The following is a 21,090-nucleotide window of genomic DNA, read 5'->3' on the forward strand; positions in this document are numbered from 1 at the left end:
AATACATCTTTCCTGAGTTGCGTGTCCAAACTGAACGCAGTACTCCAGATGGGGTCTGACCAAGGCTCTATACAACTGGATCATAACTTCCTAACTTTTGTAATCCAATCCTCTTGAGATAAAGGCCAACATTCCATTAGGCTTTTTGATTACTTTTTGCATCTGCCTACTAGCTTTTAGCGATTTGTGCACTTGGACATCTAAATCTCTGATTCCCTACGGTTCCCAGTCTCTCATGACTCTCCCTCCTTCTCCAGAAGTATTCCCACCTGTTCTGTAATATTCTTCATCCAGAGAGACAGCATACCATTTGGGACTCCCGGTCACCACAGTGAAAAAATCTGTCTGGGCCCCTGCCTATAGAGTCTCCTACTTTAGCCACTCTCCTCTTTTCCATTCCACTAAGGGTGCTGAGTAACCTGTTGATGTAGGCCAGAGCCCTCCTTGTAAGCATTCCCTTTTTGGCATAAATCCACCTCAGTGTGGTCCTGGATCTGCACATGGGCTGAAGGAAGCCTCTCTGGAATGCTAGGAATTCCTAACCATTAGTCACAAGCTTCACCTCACTGCAACTGTCTGTCACTGAAGAGACACAAGGAAGATGTCACCCTCTCAACTTGGTCCCATAGAACTGTGTCCAAGCTAAAGCTTGCAGCATCAGCAATGATTCACCAATTGAAGCAACTAATTGCATTTAGAGTGATCTTTGGACAACTACACATCCTGGTTAAAAGCCAAGATTTGGCCAAGTATTCTTCATGAGGGCAGAATGAGACGCTAGTTTGAAAGCTTACAAAAAACATTAAAATCAGTCTAAGTTGGTTTCCCCGAATCTTACAATCTGCAACCTTACACGAAGCCACAACTCGCTCCATGCACTCTAGTGCAAAATCTAACCTGCTCCTCATTCTTTACACCACGGGCTTCCAGAGCATCCCATATACATCACAGGAAAAACCACCTCAAGCCACTGGTACCAGTGAAATCCCAGGTAGTTTTTAATCTCAATTGCATCCTTCTTCATGTGGATAGAAATCCCAGCTGTGCTCTGGAACACCGAGGGCACATGTGCCTCAAACAGAATCCTATTCAAGGCATCTCCATGGAGCATCTGGAATTACAAATCCCGATTGCCCTCCACCCCTGGAAATTACCTTGAGCTAAGCCACCAAAATAACGAGTCAAATTCCATTCTGCATTTCCAACACACAGGGCCAGGCTTTTGAGCCTTTTTTCCATATTTTATCCACAAGCTATGTGAAACTGAGCAGTTACAGATGGACTCGAGGAGCTTACTTTTTGTATCTGTTGGCTCACAGAAGGATATTTTTCCCAGGAGTACGAATACCATAAACAATTCTGAACTCCAGTGAGCAGAGAAATGCTTTCTCAGGCCTCAAGGTTCCCACTGCCTTTTTCCCTCTGATTCTAAACTCCCACCATCCACCCCAAAGGGCCAATCTCTGGCTGGGGGATGGTTGCACAGGCCCTGACCGTCCTGGGTACTTCACCCAAGTTGTTTAAGCCTGAAATGGGAGTGTTGTAAAAATGGGCCTTTATCCAACATCCACACAGCAGGAGTCACTGGATAGAAATCAGGAGCAGGAACCTGACAGAAATTTCCCTGTTCACTTAGGCTAAGTGCATCAAACCCTATCACAGCCCAACCTTTTGATCTAAATGACTCGGTACCATGTTGGGCAGTACAATTGCCAACTAAAGGAGGTACTGCGCCATAAGGTACTATTTCCACCCTGTGATCGTATGGTGTAGGGAGGACAGAGAGGGTGAACACATATTGGAGACCTTTACACACCACAATGTGAACACAGGCTGGAGACCTTTACACAGCACAATGTGAACACAGACTGGAGACCTTTACACAGCACAATGTGAACACAGGCTGGAGACCTTTACACAGCACAATGTGAACACAGGCTCCGACCTTTACACAGCACAATGTGAACACAGGCTGGAGACCTTTACACAGCACAATGTGAACACAGGCTGGAGACCTTTACACAGCACAATGTGAACACAGGCTCCAACCTTTACACAGCACAATGTGAACACAGGCTGGAGACCTTTACACAGCACAATGTGAACACAGGCTGGAGACCTTTACACAGCACAATGTGAACACAGGCTCCAACCATTACACAGCACAATGTGAACACAGGCTGGAGACCTTTACACAGCACAATGTGAACACAGGCTCCGACCTTTACACAGCACAATGTGAACACAGGCTGGAGACCTTTACACAGCACAATGTGAACACAGGCTGGAGACCTTTACACAGCACAATGTGAACACAGGCTCCGACCTTTACACAGCACAATGTGAACACAGGCTGGAGACCTTTACACAGCACAATGTGAACACAGGCTGGAGACCTTTACACAGCACAATGTGAACACAGGCTGGAGACCTTTACACAGCACAATGTGAACACAGGCTGGAGACCTTTACACAGCAAAATGTGAACACAGACTGGACACCTTTACACAGCACAATGTGAACACAGGCTTCGACCTTTACACAGCACAATGTGAACACAGACTGGAGACCTTTACACAGCACAATGTGAACACAGACTGGAGACCTTTACACAGCACAATGTGAACACAGGCTGGAGACCTTTACACAGCACAATGTGAACACAGACTGGAGACCTTTACACAGCACAATGTGAACACAGGCTTCGACCTTTACACAGCACAATGTGAACACAGACTGGAGACCTTTACACAGCACAATGTGAACACAGGCTGGAGACCTTTACACAGCACAATGTGAACACAGACTGGAGACCTTTACACAGCACAATGTGAACACAGGCTGGAGACCTTTACACAGCACAATGTGAACACAGGCTTCGACCTTTACACAGCACAATGTGAACACAGACTGGAGACCTTTACACAGCACAATGTGAACACAGACTGGAGACCTTTACACAGCACAATGTGAACACAGGCTGGAGACCTTTACACAGCACAATGTGAACACAGGCTGGAGACCTTTACACAGCACAATGTGAACACAGGCTGGAGACCTTTACACACCACAATGTGAACACAGGCTGGAGACCTTTACACAGCACAATGTGAACACAGACTGGAGACCTTTACACAGCACAATGTGAACACAGGCTGGAGACCTTTACACAGCACAATGTGAACACAGACTGGAGACCTTTACACAGCACAATGTGAACACAGGCTGGAGACCTTTACACAGCACAATGTGAACACAGACTGGAGACCTTTACACAGCACAATGTGAACACAGGCTGGAGACCTTTACACAGCACAATGTGAACACAGGCTGGAGACCTTTACACAGCACAATGTGAACACAGACTGGAGACCTTTACACAGCACAATGTGAACACAGGCTGGAGACCTTTACACAGCACAATGTGAACACAGACTGGAGACCTTTACACAGCACAATGTGAACACAGGCTGGAGACCTTTACACAGCACAATGTGAACACTGACTGGAGACCTTTACACAGCACAATGTGAACACAGGCTGGAGACCTTTACACAGCACAATGTGAACACAGGCTGGAGACCTTTACACAGCACAATGTGAACACAGGCTGGAGACCTTTACACAGCACAATGTGAACACAGGCTGGAGACCTTTACACAGCACAATGTGAACACAGGCTGGAGACCTTTACACAGCACAATGTGAACACAGGCTGGAGGCCTTTACACAGCACAATGTGAACACAGGCTGGAGGCCTTTACACAGCACAATGTGAACACAGGCTGGAGGCCTTTACACAGCACAATGTGAACACAGGCTGGAGACCTTTACACAGCACAATGTGAACACAGGCTGGAGACCTTTACACAGCACAATGTGAACACAGGCTGGAGACCTTTACACAGCACAATGTGAACACAGGCTGGAGACCTTTACACAGCACAATGTGAACACAGGCTGGAGACCTTTACACAGCACAATGTGAACACAGGCTGGAGGCCTTTACACAGCACAATGTGAACACAGGCTGGAGACCTTTACACAGCACAATGTGAACACAGACTGGAGACCTTTACACAGCACAATGTGAACACAGACTGGAGACCTTTACACAGCACAATGTGAACACAGGCTGGAGGCCTTTACACAGCACAATGTGAACACAGGCTGGAGGCCTTTACACAGCACAATGTGAACACAGGCTGGAGGCCTTTACACAGCACAATGTGAACACAGGCTGGAGACCTTTACACAGCACAATGTGAACACAGACTGGAGACCTTTACACAGCACAATGTGAACACAGACTGGAGACCTTTACACAGCACAATGTGAACACAGACTGGAGACCTTTACACAGCACAATGTGAACACAGACTGGAGACCTTTACACAGCACAATGTGAACACAGGCTGGAGACCTTTACACAGCACAATGTGAACACAGACTGGAGACCTTTACACAGCACAATGTGAACACAGACTGGAGACCTTTACACAGCACAATGTGAACACAGGCTGGAGACCTTTACACAGCACAATGTGAACACAGGCTGGAGACCTTTACACAGCACAATGTGAACACAGGCTGGAGACCTTTACACAGCACAATGTGAACACAGACTGGAGACCTTTACACAGCACAATGTGAACACAGGCTGGAGACCTTTACACAGCACAATGTGAACACAGGCTGGAGACCTTTACACAGCACAATGTGAACACAGGCTGGAGGCCTTTACACAGCACAATGTGAACACAGGCTGGAGACCTTTACACAGCACAATGTGAACACAGGCTGGAGACCTTTACACAGCACAATGTGAACACAGACTGGAGACCTTTACACAGCACAATGTGAACACAGGCTGGAGACCTTTACACAGCACAATGTGAACACAGGCTGGAGACCTTTACACAGCACAATGTGAACACAGGCTGGAGACCTTTACACAGCACAATGTGAACACAGACTGGAGACCTTTACACAGCACAATGTGAACACAGGCTGGAGACCTTTACACAGCACAATGTGAACACAGACTGGAGACCTTTACACAGCACAATGTGAACACAGGCTGGAGACCTTTACACAGCACAATGTGAACACAGGCTGGAGACCTTTACACAGCACAATGTGAACACAGGCTCCGACCTTTACACAGCACAATGTGAACACAGACTGGAGACCTTTACACAGCACAATGTGAACACAGGCTCCGACCTTTACACAGCACAATGTGAACACAGGCTCCGACCTTTACACAGCACAATGTGAACACAGGCTGGAGACCTTTACACAGCACAATGTGAACACAGGCTTGATGCGCCATCAATTACTCAAAAGACTGAGGTTAAGCGAGTAACAATCAGGCTTTTATTAACTAAAGAATGAAGGTCTCGTCTCGAGTGGTCGACCCGTCCAGAATACTAAGGGACTGGGAGGTAGTCACTTATATACCTGGAATAGTGGGAGGAGTCAGCCGAGGCATGTCCAGACCTGTACCTAGTGGAATACACATACACATACAGACAGGTATAACAGTGGTTTACCACATTCACCCCTTGTTTAAAAATGAGTCCGGCGGGGTGAAGTGTATTTAAAAGTTCGTGTATTGGAGTCTCTCCGGAGGTCTTGTCTGCCGCTGTGATCGACGTGGCGACGGCAGGGGTGGTGCAGCTTCCGGCGTCGCGTCCCGTGTAGGCTGGGGCACTGGAGTGTAGTCCTCGTGGGTGACGGTCCAAGGCGAGCCGGCTGCTGGGGTTGGATATTGGGTCATTGGGGGGGGGGGGGGGGTGGTACTGGGTAGTGGGTTACAGCGGTCCCCGAGGGTGTCGTGGGGGGGGGTGGTAATGGGTAGTGGGTTACAGCGGTCCCCGAGGGTGCGAGGTCTCGTATGGAGACTGTGTCCTCCCGCCCGTCCGGGTACGCAATGTAAGCGTACTGGGGGTTGGCATGGAGGAGGTCGACCCTCTCGACCAGGGGGTCCGTTTTATTGGTCCTCACGTGTCTTCTCAGTAGTACCGGCCCTGGGGACGTCAGCCATGGCGGTAACGCTGTCCCCGATGTGGACTTCCTTGGGAAGACAAACATTTTCTCGTGAGGGGTGGCATTGGTGGCAGTGCAGAGCAGTGACCGAATCGAGTGGAGCGCATCGGGGAGCACCTCCTGCCAGCGGGAGGTCGGAAGGCCCCTAGACTTTAAGGCTAGCAGGGCGGCCTTCCAAACTGTTGCATTCTCTCTTTCCACCTGTCCGTTCCCCCGGGGGTTGTAACTGGTGGTCCTGCTTGTGGCTATACCCCTAGCGAGCAGGTACTGGCGGAGTTCGTCGCTCATAAACGATGAGCCCCGGTCGCTATGGATATAGCTGGGGAAACCGAACAGGGTGAAGAGGCTGTTCAGACATTTAATGACCGTGGCACTGGTCATGTCCGGGCAGGGGATAGCGAACGGGAAACGGGAGTACTCGTTAATGATGTTGAGGAAGTACACATTGCGGTCGGAGGAGGGGAGAGGCCCTTTAAAATCGACGCTCAGGCGTTCGAAAGGGTGAGTGGCTTTTATCAGGTGGGCTCTGTCTGGTCTATAAAAGTGCGGTTTGCACTCAGCGCAGACTTGGCAGTTCCTGGTCATGGTCCTGACCTCCTCAATGGAGTAAGGCAGGTTGCGGGCCTTGATGAAGTGGAAGAACCTGGTGACCCCCGGGTGGCAGAGGTCATTGTGGAGGGCCCTCAGCCTATCGATCTGCGCGCTGGTGCAGGTGCCATGCGATAGGGCATCTGGGGGTTCATTGAGCTTCCCAGGCCGGTACAAGATCTCGTAATTGTACTACCGTGTCCCAGGTTTTCGTTCCCCGCGGCGTCCACGGTGCAGAGGAGTAGGCATCCATGCCCCGGTAGGCTGCGTCCAGCGTTAGTGCGATTTCGGAGGCTTTGTCGAGGGTGAGGTCACTCTGCTCCAGCAGTCGCTGTCGGGTGTAGTTGGACCTGTGGCCCGCTACGAAGGCATCCCGGATCAGTTCCTCCGTGTACTTAGTGGGTGTTACCGCCTTACACCCACAGGCCCGGCCAAGCACGGACAGTGCTTGGAGGTATTCCTCAGTCGATTCCCCAGGTTGTTGCTTGCGACTCCCCAGGAGGTGCCTGGCGTAAACTTTGTTCACAGGGCGCGTGTACTGGGTCTTGAGGAGCTGGAGGGCGGCTGTGTACGAGGTCGCGTCCCGGATGACTGAGTACACTCGGTGGTTCACCTTGGAGATCAGGACAGACAGTTTGTTCGCATCCGTTACGACCGCAGTGGAGGCAGTCAGGAATGCCTCGAAGCACATGAGCCAGTGAGCAAACTTGGTGGAAGCGTCCGCTTCCTGACTGTCCAGGTCCAGGCATGCTGGTGTGAGGATCTTCTCCATTATAAAAAATTTAGTTAATAAAATTGATGCGCCATCAATTACTCAAAAGACTGAGGTTAAGCGAGTAACAACCAGGCTTTCATTAACTAAAGAATGAAGGTCTAGTCTCGAGTGGTCAACCCGTCCAGAATACTAAGGGACTGGGAGGTAGTCACTTATATACCTGGAATAGTGGGAGGAGTCAGCCGAGGCATGTCCAGACCTGTACCTAGTGGAATACACATACACATACAGACAGGTATAACAGTGGTTTACCACAAGGCTGGAGACCTTTACACAGCACAATGTGAACACAGGCTGGAGACCTTTACACAGCACAATGTGAACACAGGCTGGAGACCTTTACACAGCACAATGTGAACACAGGCTGGAGACCTTTACACAGCACAATGTGAACACAGACTGGAGACCTTTACACAGCACAATGTGAACACAGACTGGAGACCTTTACACAGCACAATGTGAACACAGGCTGGAGACCTTTACACAGCACAATGTGAACACAGGCTGGAGACCTTTACACAGCACAATGTGAACACAGGCTGGAGACCTTTACACAGCACAATGTGAACACAGGCTGGAGACCTTTACACAGCACAATGTGAACACAGACTGGAGACCTTTACACAGCACAATGTGAACACAGACTGGAGACCTTTACACAGCACAATGTGAACACAGGCTGGAGACCTTTACACAGCACAATGTGAACACAGGCTGGAGACCTTTACACAGCACAATGTGAACACAGACTGGAGACCTTTACACAGCACAATGTGAACACAGGCTGGAGACCTTTACACAGCACAATGTGAACACAGACTGGAGACCTTTACACAGCACAATGTGAACACAGGCTGGAGACCTTTACACAGCACAATGTGAACACAGGCTGGAGACCTTTACACAGCACAATGTGAACACAGGCTGGAGACCTTTACACAGCACAATGTGAACACAGACTGGAGACCTTTACACAGCACAATGTGAACACAGACTGGAGACCTTTACACAGCACAATGTGAACACAGGCTGGAGACCTTTACACAGCACAATGTGAACACAGACTGGAGACCTTTACACAGCACAATGTGAACACAGGCTGGAGACCATTACACAGCACAATGTGAACACAGACTGGAGACCTTTACACAGCACAATGTGAACACAGGCTGGAGACCTTTACACAGCACAATGTGAACACAGACTGGAGACCTTTACACAGCACAATGTGAACACAGGCTGGAGACCTTTACACAGCACAATGTGAACACAGGCTGGAGACCTTTACACAGCACAATGTGAACACAGACTGGAGACCTTTACACAGCACAATGTGAACACAGGCTGGAGACCTTTACACAGCACAATGTGAACACAGGCTGGAGACCTTTACACAGCACAATGTGAACACAGACTGGAGACCTTTACACAGCACAATGTGAACACAGGCTGGAGACCTTTACACAGCACAATGTGAACACAGGCTGGAGACCTTTACACAGCACAATGTGAACACAGGCTGGAGACCTTTACACAGCACAATGTGAACACAGGCTGGAGACCTTTACACAGCACAATGTGAACACAGGCTGGAGGCCTTTACACAGCACAATGTGAACACAGACTGGAGACCTTTACACAGCACAATGTGAACACAGACTGGAGACCTTTACACAGCACAATGTGAACACAGGCTGGAGACCTTTACACAGCACAATGTGAACACAGACTGGAGACCTTTACACAGCACAATGTGAACACTGAACACAATACATTGCCTTTCACATCCTCAGGATACAACAAAATTGCTTCACAGCCAATGAATTACTTTTCAACTGTAGTCATTGTTATAAAGTCGGGAAACAGGGCAGACAATGTATGTACAGCAAGATCCTACAAAGAGCAGTGAGATAGAGGACCTGATCTGTTTTAATGATGTTGATTCAGGGATTGTCAGCCAGGTTACCGGGAGAACTACCTGTTCTTCCTCAAATTACACAGAATATACAGCACAGAAACAGGCCATTCGGCCCAACTACTGTAATCTATGCTGGTGTTTATAGTCCACACGAGTCTCCACCCATTCCATCTGCCTCATCTTAGCCTTTCAGCATATATTTCTATTCCCTTCTCTCTCATATACTCAAATAACAACAGAAAACGCTGGAAACACTCAGCAGGCCAGGCCGCATCCGTGGAGAGAGAAACAGAGTTAACGTTTCTGCCTGGCCTGCTGAGTGTTTCCAGCGTTTTCTGTTTTTATTTCAGATTTCCAGCATCCGCAATATTTTGCTATTGTCTCTCATATACTCGTCTAGTTTCCTTTTGAAAGCATCTCTGCTGTTTGCCTCAACCACTTCCTGTGGTAGCGAGTTCCACATTCTAATCACTCTGAGTAAAGACATTTCTCCTTATGATTTATTTGTAACTATCTTGTATTATGGACCCTAGTGTTGGATTCTCCCACAAGTGGAAACATTCTTTCCATATCATTGTCCAACCCATTCATAATTCTCCCCTCCATCAGGTCAGCTCTAAGTCGTCTCTTTTCTAAAGAAAAAAGACCCAACCTGCTCAATCTTTCCCAATAGCTGTAATCTCTCAGTTCTGGTAACATTACAATTGTTGCACTGTGTACTCAGGTCCAGACAGGGACTCAGTTAAAAGTCTCATCCGAAAGACGGCACCTCCGACAGTGCAGCACTCCCTCAGCACTGCACTGAAGTGTCAGCCTGGATTAGGTGCTCAAGTGGACTGTGGCTTGAACCCACAACCTTCTGACTCAGAGGTGAGTGTGTTACCGCTGAGCCATGGCCAAGGCGTAACAGGATGGGCACCTACACAGTGCAGTGTGGACAAAGGCTGTTGCATGCCCAGGCCACCTGCTGATCTATCAGCCTATTCCATAACAGCACTGCAAACACAGATCCAATACACCAACTTGCAGAGGCCACAGCGTGAAAAAAAGGCCATCTTCAAATGTGCTTAAAGAGCTGGAAAACAGAAACAATACAAGCATGATCTGAACATCGAAAATATTAGCTAGCTTTCTCTGTGCAGGCTAGAATATATCAGAACCAAGGATAACAATCTGGAAAGCTACCTTATTGATTGATCCTCTGGACCACACTGCAGTTCATCATCCATCATTAAACTTGTCTTTTCAAATTTAATGTGAGAACGTGCACAATGACTGTACTTTGAGAGATCCGCGCTACAAAGCTGGAGCAATGAGGACGGAGTTCTCTCCAACTGACGACTATGGGGAACTTATGCCAAATGAAAGGAATACACAAGGTAAACAGAGACAGATTATTTCCACTTGGGAAATCAGAAACACAAGGCAAGGATCTCAGGGTAAGCACCATATGCTAAAAGGGAGGATTAAAACAATCTTTTCCACAGAGTGTTCTTGGAGTGCAAAATGTTTGGCACAAGTGATGATAGAAGTTAAAGCAATTTGGCATTCATAAGAGATTGGATAATTACTGAAAGAATACGAGAGTCCATGGAGAGAACATGATACCGGGGCAATGTAAAAGCAGCCTCCGAGAGGGGCTTACATTCAGTTCAAAAAAGGAAGTGGGGCGGATGGGGGGTTGAATGACCTCCTCCTGTGCTGAAATTTCTATGTTACGATTACCAGATCACCAAGAGTAAGGTTTAACACAAGAGCAATGAGGTTTCAGCAACTGAGTGTGGAATATCTCTCAAATTCACCAACGGCAGCCCAACTGCAGATTTTTCCCAAGCCAATTCTCTCCTGTCCTCTCCCAGGTGGAGGATCGGGATCTGGCACCGCTCCCAGGTGGAGGATCGGGATCTGGCACCGCTCCCAGGTGGAGGATCGGGATCTGGCACCGCTCCCAGGTGGAGGATCGGGATCTGGCACCGCTCCCAGGTGGAGGATCGGGATCTGGCACCGCTCCCAGGTGGAGGATCGGGATCTGGCACCGCTCCCAGGTGGAGGATCGGGATCTGGCACCGCTCCCAGGTGGAGGATCGGGATCTGGCACCGCTCCCAGGTGGAGGATCGGGATCTGGCACCGCTCCCAGGTGGAGGATCGGGATCTGGCACCGCTCCCAGGTGGAGGATCGGGATCTGGCACCGCTCCCAGGTGGAGGATCGGGATCTGGCACCGCTCCCAGGTGGAGGATCGGGATCTGGCACCGCTCCCAGGTGGAGGATCGGGATCTGGCACCGCTCCCAGGTGGAGGATCGGGATCTGGCACCGCTCCCAGGTGGAGGATCGGGATCTGGCACCGCTCCCAGGTGGAGGATCGGGATCTGGCACCGCTCCCAGGTGGAGGATCGGGATCTGGCACCGCTCCCAGGTGGAGGATCGGGATCTGGCACCGCTCCCAGGTGGAGGATCGGGATCTGGCACCGCTCCCAGGTGGAGGATCGGGATCTGGCACCGCTCCCAGGTGGAGGATCGGGATCTGGCACTTCTCCCAGGTGGAGGATCGGGATCTGGCACCTCTCCCAGGTGGAGGATCAGGGTCTGGTAACTTTCTCAGATAGGACGCCAGAAGCTGGTACCTGTCCCAGGTGGAGACCAGACAGTCAGTGGTACCTCTCCCAGCTATGAGCTTAGACAGTTAGTGCCTGCAGGATATTCATTCATGAGAGGCATCATGTCAGCCTCCTGTGCACATCAGAAGTCCTCTCACACACACACACTGCCCAGCAGCAATCAGTGAGTAGAGGTGACTGATTTTCACGTTTGTACCCTGGAGTTCTGAGGCTGCGTGTCCTTCCTAGCTGAGGTCAGTGAACACAGCACAAACTAGGAACCGAACCCCCCAGGATCTTCTGTCACTCAGCTGCTCGTTGAAAAAATTTGCTGATGCTTTGAGATGCTTAACACCAGCCGCCGCCCCCACCCCCCGCCCAAGCTCTCTGGGGTAGAGAATTCCAAAGATTCAGAACACTTTGTGAGTGCAGAAATTTCTCCTCATTTCATTCCTAAATGGCCAGCCCCTTATTCTGAGACTGTGACCCCCTAGTTCTAGACTCCCCAGCCAGGGAAAAACATCCTCCCAGCAGCTACCTTGTCAAGCCCTTTAAGAATTTTATCTGGTACATTAACTCTCCCATTGAAGCCCCTCCCTCTGGTACATTAACTCTCCTGTTAAAAGAACCCCAGAAGTGTGTGGTCATTCACAGGGCCCTCTCCACCATAGAAAAACACTTGAGAAGTGTTGCTACAATCTAACAGCAGGTTCACAGCGACATCTATTTGGGGAATTACATAAAACCTTTGATTGAATGACATCCTTGTTAGTAACTCTCACTCACATCCATTAGTGTGCAGGTTGTTGTTGGTTTGGCCAAGGGGTATGAGAGAAACCATGAATTAAGAATTGAACTACAGGAGAGCAGCAGAGGGGAGTCACGCACCTTTGATGAGCAGCTTATCTCTAATGGACACACGGCGGGATGAGTCTGTCCCTGGGTTTGTGTTGCCTCTCCCTTTCACACCCTCTTCACGCTTCAGCTTTTTCGCTAAAGTCAACATGGCTGATGTACTTTCTTGAACCTGAAAATGAGTAAAAACAAATTTTACAAAAGAGAAAAATTAACCATTTGCAAAAATATAATCCCAGTCTGTTACAGTACAGAAACTACGTAGGTATGAGGGGTGAGTTGGCTAAGGTAGATTGGGAAACTACATTAAAAGGTATGATGGTAGAGAAGCAATGGCTTGCATTTAAAGAATTAATACATAATTTACAACAAACATACATTCCTTTAAGGCACAAAAACCCCACCGGAAAAGTGATCCAACTGTGGCAAACAAGAGAAGTTAAAGATAGTATTAGATCAAAGGAAGAGGCTTATAATGTTGCCAAAAACAGTAGTAAGCCTGAGGATTGGGAGGATTTTAGAATTCAGCAAAGGAGGACCAAGAAATTGATTTAAAAAAAGGGAAAATAGAATAGGAAACTAGCGAGACATGAAAACAGACTGTAAAAGCTTCTATAGGTATGTGAAAAGGAAAAGGTTAGCGAAAGTAAATGTGGGTCCCTTACAGGCTGAGACAGGAGAAATTATAATGGGGAATAAGGAAAAGGCAGAGAAATTAAACAAATACTTTGGGGAGGATTTTCATTGGGCCGTGGAAGCGGGATTGGAAGCGTGTGGGGGGTTAAAATCTTGAAATTGGGGGGCACGAACCCATTCCACCCCCATGCCAGTTTCAAAGGAGGCGGATACCCGACCTGTGCTGGGACCCGCCTCCCCGAGGCGGGAAGGAGATTAGTGCCAATTAACTGCCTGTTAACAGGCAGTTTTTAGCCTAATCCCTATTTTTATTGCTGAAGTGTGGGATTCCCGACGGCTCCAAACCACGCCAAGGTAGCGAGGCGGACTGTCAGGCTGAAGGGCTTGGAGGGTTCGAGATGTCCGGTGTTCAGGTGAGTGATGGGTGCATGAGTGAAGAGGTAAGTGTGTTTGGCGTGTTTAAAGAAGTTTACTTACCTTTATTTACCTTTATAGCCTTCCTTCCTTCAGGTCTCGGAAGTCCCTCATCTCACCGGCACAGAAAGCAGAATGGCCGCGAGCTGTCAGAAGTTGCAGCATTCAGCTTTCTGTTCCGGAGAGATCTCTAAATCAGCCTGAGAGGAAGGAATTAACTTAGTCTACAGATTGTCAGTGTTTGACAGCTTCAAAGAGCTGTCAAATGCTGATATTTCATCTGTCAAAAGCTCTTGACAGATGAAATATCAATCTGTGATGTCACCTGTTGCCAGGTGGCCCTTAATTGGCCTGCTGAGCCCACTGGGTGGGCTCAACAAGGTCAATCAAGTGAAAATCAAGTGGGTTGGCCACAGCTCGATGGAGGCGGGACTACAACCCCGAAAGTTGTAGTCCCACCTCCTACATGCCTCCAGTATCAAAATCCAGCCCTTTGTGTCTGTCTTTACGGACGAAGAGGCAAAAAACCTCCCAGAAATAGTGGAGAACCAAGGGTCTAGCGAGAATGAGGAACTGAAAGAAATTAGTATTAGTAAAAAAAAAATAGTACTGGAGAAATACTGAAAGTCAATAAATCCCCTGGACCTGATGGCCTGCATTGGTTGTCATTTTCCAAAATTTCATAAGATACTAGAACGGTTCCCGCGGATTGGAAGGTGGCAAATGTAACCCCACTATTTAAGAAAGGAGGGAGAGCGAAAACGGGGAACTACAGATCAGTTAGCCTGACATCAGTAGTAGGGAAAATGCTAGAATCTATTATTAAGGACGTGGTAACAGGGCACTTAGAAAATAATAATAGGATTGGGCAGAGTCAACACAGATTTATGAAAAGCAAATCATGTTTGACGAATCTGTTAAGAGTTTTTTGAGGTTGTAACTAGTGGAATAGATAATAGGGAACCAGTGGACGTGGTGTATTTGGATTTTCAGAAGGCATTCGATAATGTGCCACACAAGAGGTTATTAAACAAAATTAGGGCTCTTGGGATTGGAGGTAATATACTAACATGGATTGAGGATTGGCTAATGGACAGAAAACAGGCAGTAGGAATAAACGGGTCATTTTCGGGTTGGCAGGCTGTAAATAGTGGGGTACCGCAAGGATCAGTGCTTGGGCTTCAGCTATTCACAATCTATGTCAATGATTTGGATGAGAGGACCAAATGTAATATATCCAAGTTTGCTGATGATACAAAGCTGGGTGGGAATGTAAGTTGTGAGGAGGATGCAAAGAGGCTTCAAGGGGATATAGACAGGCTAAGTGAGTGGGCAAGAACATGGCAAATGGAATATAACGTGGGGAAATGCGAAGTTATCCACTTTGGTAGGAAAAATGGAAAAGCAGAGTATTTTTTAAATGGTGAGAGATTGGGAAATGTTGGTGTTCAGAGGGACCTGGGTGTCCTTGCACATGAATCACTGAAAGTTAACATGCAGGTACAGCAAGCAATTAGGAACGCAAATGGTATGGTGGCCTTTATTACAAGAGGATTTGAGTATAAGAGTAAGGATATCTTACTGCAATTATATTGGGCCCTGGTGAGACCACACTTGGAGTATTGTGTACAGTTTTGGCCTCCTTACCCAAGGAAGGATATACTTGCCATAGAGCGAGTGCAACGAAGGTTCACCAGACTGATTCCTGGGATGGGGTGATTGTCCTATGAGGAGAGATTGAGTAGACTAGGCCTATATTCTCTGGATTTTAGAAGAATGAGAGGTAATCTCATTGAAACTTAGAAAATTCTTACAGGGCTTGACAGGGTAGATGCAGGGAGGATGCTTCCTCTGGCTGGGGAGTCCAGAACCAGGGGTCAGCCATTTAGGGCTGAGATGAGGAGAAATGTCTTCACTCAGAGGGTGGTGAATCTTTGGAATTCTCTACTGCAGAGGGCTGTGAAGGCTCAGTCGTTGAGTATATTCAAAACAGAGATCGATAGATTTTTGGATATTAAGGGAATCAAGGGATATGGGGAAAGTGGAGTTGAGGTAGAAGATCAGCCTTGATCTTACTGAATGGCGGAGCAGGCGCGAGGGGCCGAATGGCCTACTCCTGCTCCTATTTCTTATGTAGGCCATCGAATCAGTCTGTTACAGTACAGAAATAGCCCATCAAATCACACCTCCATCCCCCACCAGGACGGCCCAACCAGTACCCAGCCACCACCACCCTCCTCCGCCTGGCTGAACTTGTTCCCACATTGAACAACTTCTCCTTTAACTCCACTCACTTCCTCCAAATTAAAGGTGTTGCTATGGGAACCCACATGGGTCCTAGCTGTGCCTGCATTTTCGTGGGATATGTGGAACATTCTTTGTTCCAGTCCTACTGAGGGCCCCTCCCTCACCTCTTTTTCCGGTACATTGATGACTGTATTGGTGCCGTTTCCTGCTGTCGTCCTGAACTAGAAAATTTCATTCACTTTGCTTCCAATTGCCACCCTTCCCTCACCTTCACATGGTCCATCTCCAACTCTTCCCTTCCCTTCCTCGACTTCTCTATCTCCATTTCTGGGGCTAGGCTATTGACAAACATTCACTATAAGCCCACTGACGCCCACAGCTACCTGAACTACACTTCCTCCCACCCCGCTTCCTGTAAGGACTCTATTCCATTCTCCCAGTTTTTCCGTCTCCATCGCATCTGCTCCGACGATGCCACCTTCCATACTAGTGCTTCCGATATGTCTTCCTTTTTCCTCAACCGAGGATTCCTCTCTACCGTGGTTGACATGGCTCTCGACCGTGTTCGACATGGCTCTCGACCGTGTTCATTCTATTTCCCGCACTTCAGCTCTCACCCCTTCCCCTCCCTCCCGGAACCACGATAGTGTTTCACCCCTCCAGTTCCACATTCAAATTGCCATCCTCCGCCATCTCCAGTGTGATCCCACTACCAAATATATCTTCCCCTCCCCTCCTCTTTCAGCATTCCGAAGGGACCGCTCCCTCCGCGACACCCTGGTGCACTCCTCAATCACCCCCAACGCCCCTTCCCCTTCCCACAGCACCTTCCCGTGCAAGCGCAGGGGATGCAACACCTGCCTTGTTACCTCCTCCCTTCCCACTGTCCAGGGCTCCAAACACTCCTTCCAGGTGAAACAGCGATTTACTTGTACTTCTTGCAATTTAGTAAACTGTATTCGCTGCTTACGCTGCTGGGGAGACCAAATGCAGATTGGGTGACTGCTTTGCGGAACACCTCCGTTCAGTCTGTAAGCGTGACCCTGAGCTTGCGGTCGCCTCTCACTTTAATCCTCCGCTCCACTCCCATTCTGACCTCTCCGTCCTCGGTCTTTTACTGTTCCAACGAAGCTCAACGTAAGCGAGGAACAGCACCTCATCTTTCGATTTGGCACTTTACAGCCTTTTGGACTCAACATCGAGTTCAACAATTTCAGGCCATAACCTCTGCCCCTATTTTTTTTTTCACATGGCATCTGTTGATGATTCTGCCATTCCCATTTACACCTCATCTAGACTCATCTTTTGTTTCTTTACTTGTCCCAATACCATCTCCTTTCGCCTTGCACCATCATCCCTTTTGTCATTTAATCTCTCCTGCCTTCCATCCTATCACAGACCTTCCCTTTTGTTCTTTCCTCCCCTCCCCCCTTTCCCTGCCTCTGTACTTGCTCAAAACCTGTTACATTTCTAACTTTTTCCAGTTCTGATGGAGGGTCATCGACCTGAACAGTTAACTCTGTTTCTCTCTCCACAGATGCTGCCAGACCTGCTGACTATTTCCAACATTTTATGTTTTTATTCCATCGAATCACAGTCTGTTACAGTACAGAAACAGGCCATCGAACCACAGTCTGTTATAGTACAGAAACAGGCCATCAAATCACAGTCTGTTACAGTACAGAAACAGGCCATTGAATCCCAGTCTGTTACAGTACAGAAACAGGCCATCAAATCCCAGTCTGTTACAGTACAGAAACAGGCCATCAAATCACAGTCTGTTACAGTATGGAAACAGACCATCGAATCACAGTCTGTTACAGTACAGAAACAGGCCATCAAATCACAGTCTGTTACAGTATGGAAACAGACCATCGAACCACAGTCTGTTACAGTATGGAAACAGCCCATTCTGCCCATCAGTTTGTTGGCGTTCACCTCTACAGGAACAACCCTTTCTACTCCCAGTTTCCTGCCTGCCCTCCTTACCCTTCAATGTTCCTCTTTCAAGCAACTATCTATTTTAAAAGTATTTGTGGACTCTGCTTTAATAACAGTCTGTGGCAAACGATTCCACATTCAAATTTCCTGAGTGAAGACATTTTTTCTAGCCTCCCCTTTAATTCTTTTTGTGATGATCTTGAATTTCTGTGCCTCTTGTTCCTGTCTCAATAACCAATGGAAACAACCCATCATTGTTTACCTCATCGTAACCCTTTATAATCATCACGTTGTCCCTTAACCTTCTGCGCTCTAGTGAAAAAGACCAAACTTCTCAAGTCTCTCAATATCCATAACCTCTCACCCCTAGTAATGAATATACCGTGTCATAAATCTCATCATCGAGAAACTACCTATGAAATAACACTGGACGGCCAGCTGGTGGCGCCGTCCAAGGAGTATAAATACTCAGGTGTTGGCCCCAGCTTTCCAGAGACATTTTGTAAGACAAGGAACTAGTGATGTACAACTAGACCTCCATGTTCTGAAACAAGTCGATTAAAGCCTTGCTTTATGCTCAAACCAAGTGCGTAGTGAGTTTTATTACGTCACCCTGCACCTTTCCCATTGTTTTGTATTTTTCCTGTCATGAGGCGCCCAAAACTGCACATAATTCTCCAACTGCAGCCTTTGGTCTTCTACAAGTTCCACATGAGCTCCCGCTTCTGTGTCCTGTGACTCAGGATACAAAACACAAGGAAGGCCTTTGCCTTTTTATGCCCTTCCCTACCCACACTGCCACCTTTAATGACCCAGGTATCTGCAAGCAAGGGGCTCGAGGACAGGTTGCATAGCTTGTAGTCCCTTGAGTTTAGAGGATTGAGGGGTGACCTGATCGAGGCGTTTAAAATGTTAAAAAGATTCGGTAGGATAGACAGAGAGCAACAATTTCCTCTGGTGGGGGAATCCAGAACAAGGTGCAATAACCTTAAAATTAGAGTTAGGCTGTTCAGGGGTACAAGCAGGAGGCAGGTTTTTTGCACAAAGTTCCAGATTTCTACTACCCTTTCTCCCCCCAAAGGTTGTTGAAGCTGGGGGTCAATTGAAAATTTTCAAAACTGAGATTGACAGATTTTTGTTGGATAATGATATCAAGGATATGAAAAGAAAGAACTTGCAATTATATAGCACCTTTCATGACCTCAGGATGTCCCAAAGCGCTTTACAGCCAATGAAATACTTTTGAAGTGTAGTCACTGTTGTAATGTAGGAAACGCAAACTGTTGTATTGTAATGTATGGAATAAAGGTGGGTAAATGGAGTTAAGATATAGGTCAGCTATAATCTAATTAAATGGTGAAACAGGCTCAAAGGGCTGAATGTTCCTTTGATACCTCTGTTCCTCAACTCCATTTAATATTTCACCATTTAAAGCGTGGTTCTATTTTTACCTCAATATATTACCTCATAAATTTCTACATTGAACTGCATCTACCCATCCCGCTAACCTGTTTATGTCCTCATGCAGTCTTTCAGAATTCTCATCCTATAATTTAGTGTGATTATCAATCTTCAGTATTGTTCCTTCAATTCTCAAGGCCAACACAGCATGGACATTGGATCGGCGTGTACAGGATGTGGGATTTCAGTTCTCCCACATCAGAGAACGACTTTAAAATCTAACCAAGACATATCCACAGTGGTAAAATCCAATTTACCTACAGCATGTGCAAGTTTCAGAGAGTTTTCCATTTGCAGAACAGCAACTGGACACTGAGGTGTTGGGACAGCAGCCTACAGTTTGTGTACAGAGTGCATCCACACATGTTGGACTCTCAAGAGCACATTTTGCAGCTGCAGAAACACAGCAGAAGTATGAGGGGTATTTATAAATCATATTTCACTTAGCATTTAAAGAGATATGGAACAAAGGCAGGTAAATAGAGCTGAGGTACAGATCAGCCATGATCTAATTGAATGGCAGAACAGGCTTGAGGGGCTGATGGAATCCATTCGAGGCTGAATGGCCTACTCCTGTTTCTATGTTCAGCAACCCCAACTGTCCCATCGTACTCACTCGCCGCCCTTCCCGCCCAGTGCGCCCACTGGGGGCAAATCTTGCCAATCTCCTCCCCATCCAACTCATTCCCCCCCAGCGCTGACCCTGTGGACGCTAGCAGTGGGGCAGCCATACCGACCTTCTCCACATCTCACTCCAGAATGTTCGTTCACTTGCCATCCATGGGCTTATCATGGATGATTGCATCAACATCATGGCCCTGATGGAAATCTGGTTGAGGGGTGATGACACCTTACCCTTAAATGAAGCCTCCCTGCCTGGCTATACCTTCCACCACTTGCCCCGCTCAGACCGCCATGGTGGCGGTGTGGCTCTCATCACCAAATCACAGCTTGGTCTGTCCCCCTACTCCTCTGGTACTTTCTCTTCCTTTGAGCATCTCACTTTATACCACCCCTCTCACCTCTCATTTAAAATTCTTGTTCTCTACCGCCCACCCATGTACCATAAAAATTTTATTACTGATATCTCTTCACTGCTTTCCTCCCTCAGCCTCTGTACCAAACGACTTCTCATCCTCGGTGATTTCAACCTCCATCTCAATTCATCATGCTTTCTCTCCTCTGAGTTCACTAGCCTCCTATCCTCCCTTACCCTCTCCCTCCATGTAAACTCCCCAACCCATATTCACCGCCACCCCCTCGACCTTGCCATCTTTCGTGGCCTCACTATTCCCATCGTGTCAATCGCAGCTAAGGCCATCTCTGACCACTTCCTAGTATCGTTCTCCACCCACATCCCCCTTCCGCCACCCCTCAACCCAATTTCCTTCTGTGTCCGCCCCTGGAAAAAACTCTCTCCCAACTCTCTTACAACTGCACTTATGAAATCCCAAGTGTCCAGCCTTTGGCCCTCCATTCACCATGGCAGTTCTGCAGCTACCGATCTGCTCAACCACACCCTCACCACCATCTTTGATGTCCTAGTCCCTATTAAAACCATTACTCTCTCTCACCCTGGCCGTTCCCCCTGGTACAGCCCTCATCT

General features: G+C 47.9%; 1 protein-coding gene across 6 annotated transcripts in view; it reads right to left on the reverse strand.

Annotated features, from left to right (window-relative positions):
* Nucleotides 1-21,090, reverse strand: part of ube2f (ubiquitin-conjugating enzyme E2F (putative)) — a 253,275-nt gene that overhangs the window by 167,881 nt on the left and 64,304 nt on the right. For all 6 annotated transcript variants that reach the window (XM_085985594.1, XM_085985591.1, XM_085985593.1 and 3 more), the window contains exon 2: nucleotides 12,819-12,957. In XM_085985594.1, coding sequence (XP_085841720.1) covers nucleotides 12,819-12,936 — 118 coding nt within the window. In that variant the 5' untranslated portion in view covers nucleotides 12,937-12,957. The remainder of the gene's footprint in view (nucleotides 1-12,818; nucleotides 12,958-21,090) is intronic.

The sequence above is a fragment of the Somniosus microcephalus genome, chromosome 4 (genome assembly GCF_052327205.1).
Source record: "Somniosus microcephalus isolate GS21.2 chromosome 4, FLI_Smic_1.0, whole genome shotgun sequence".
In the NCBI taxonomy this organism is placed as follows: Eukaryota; Metazoa; Chordata; class Chondrichthyes; order Squaliformes; family Somniosidae; genus Somniosus; species Somniosus microcephalus.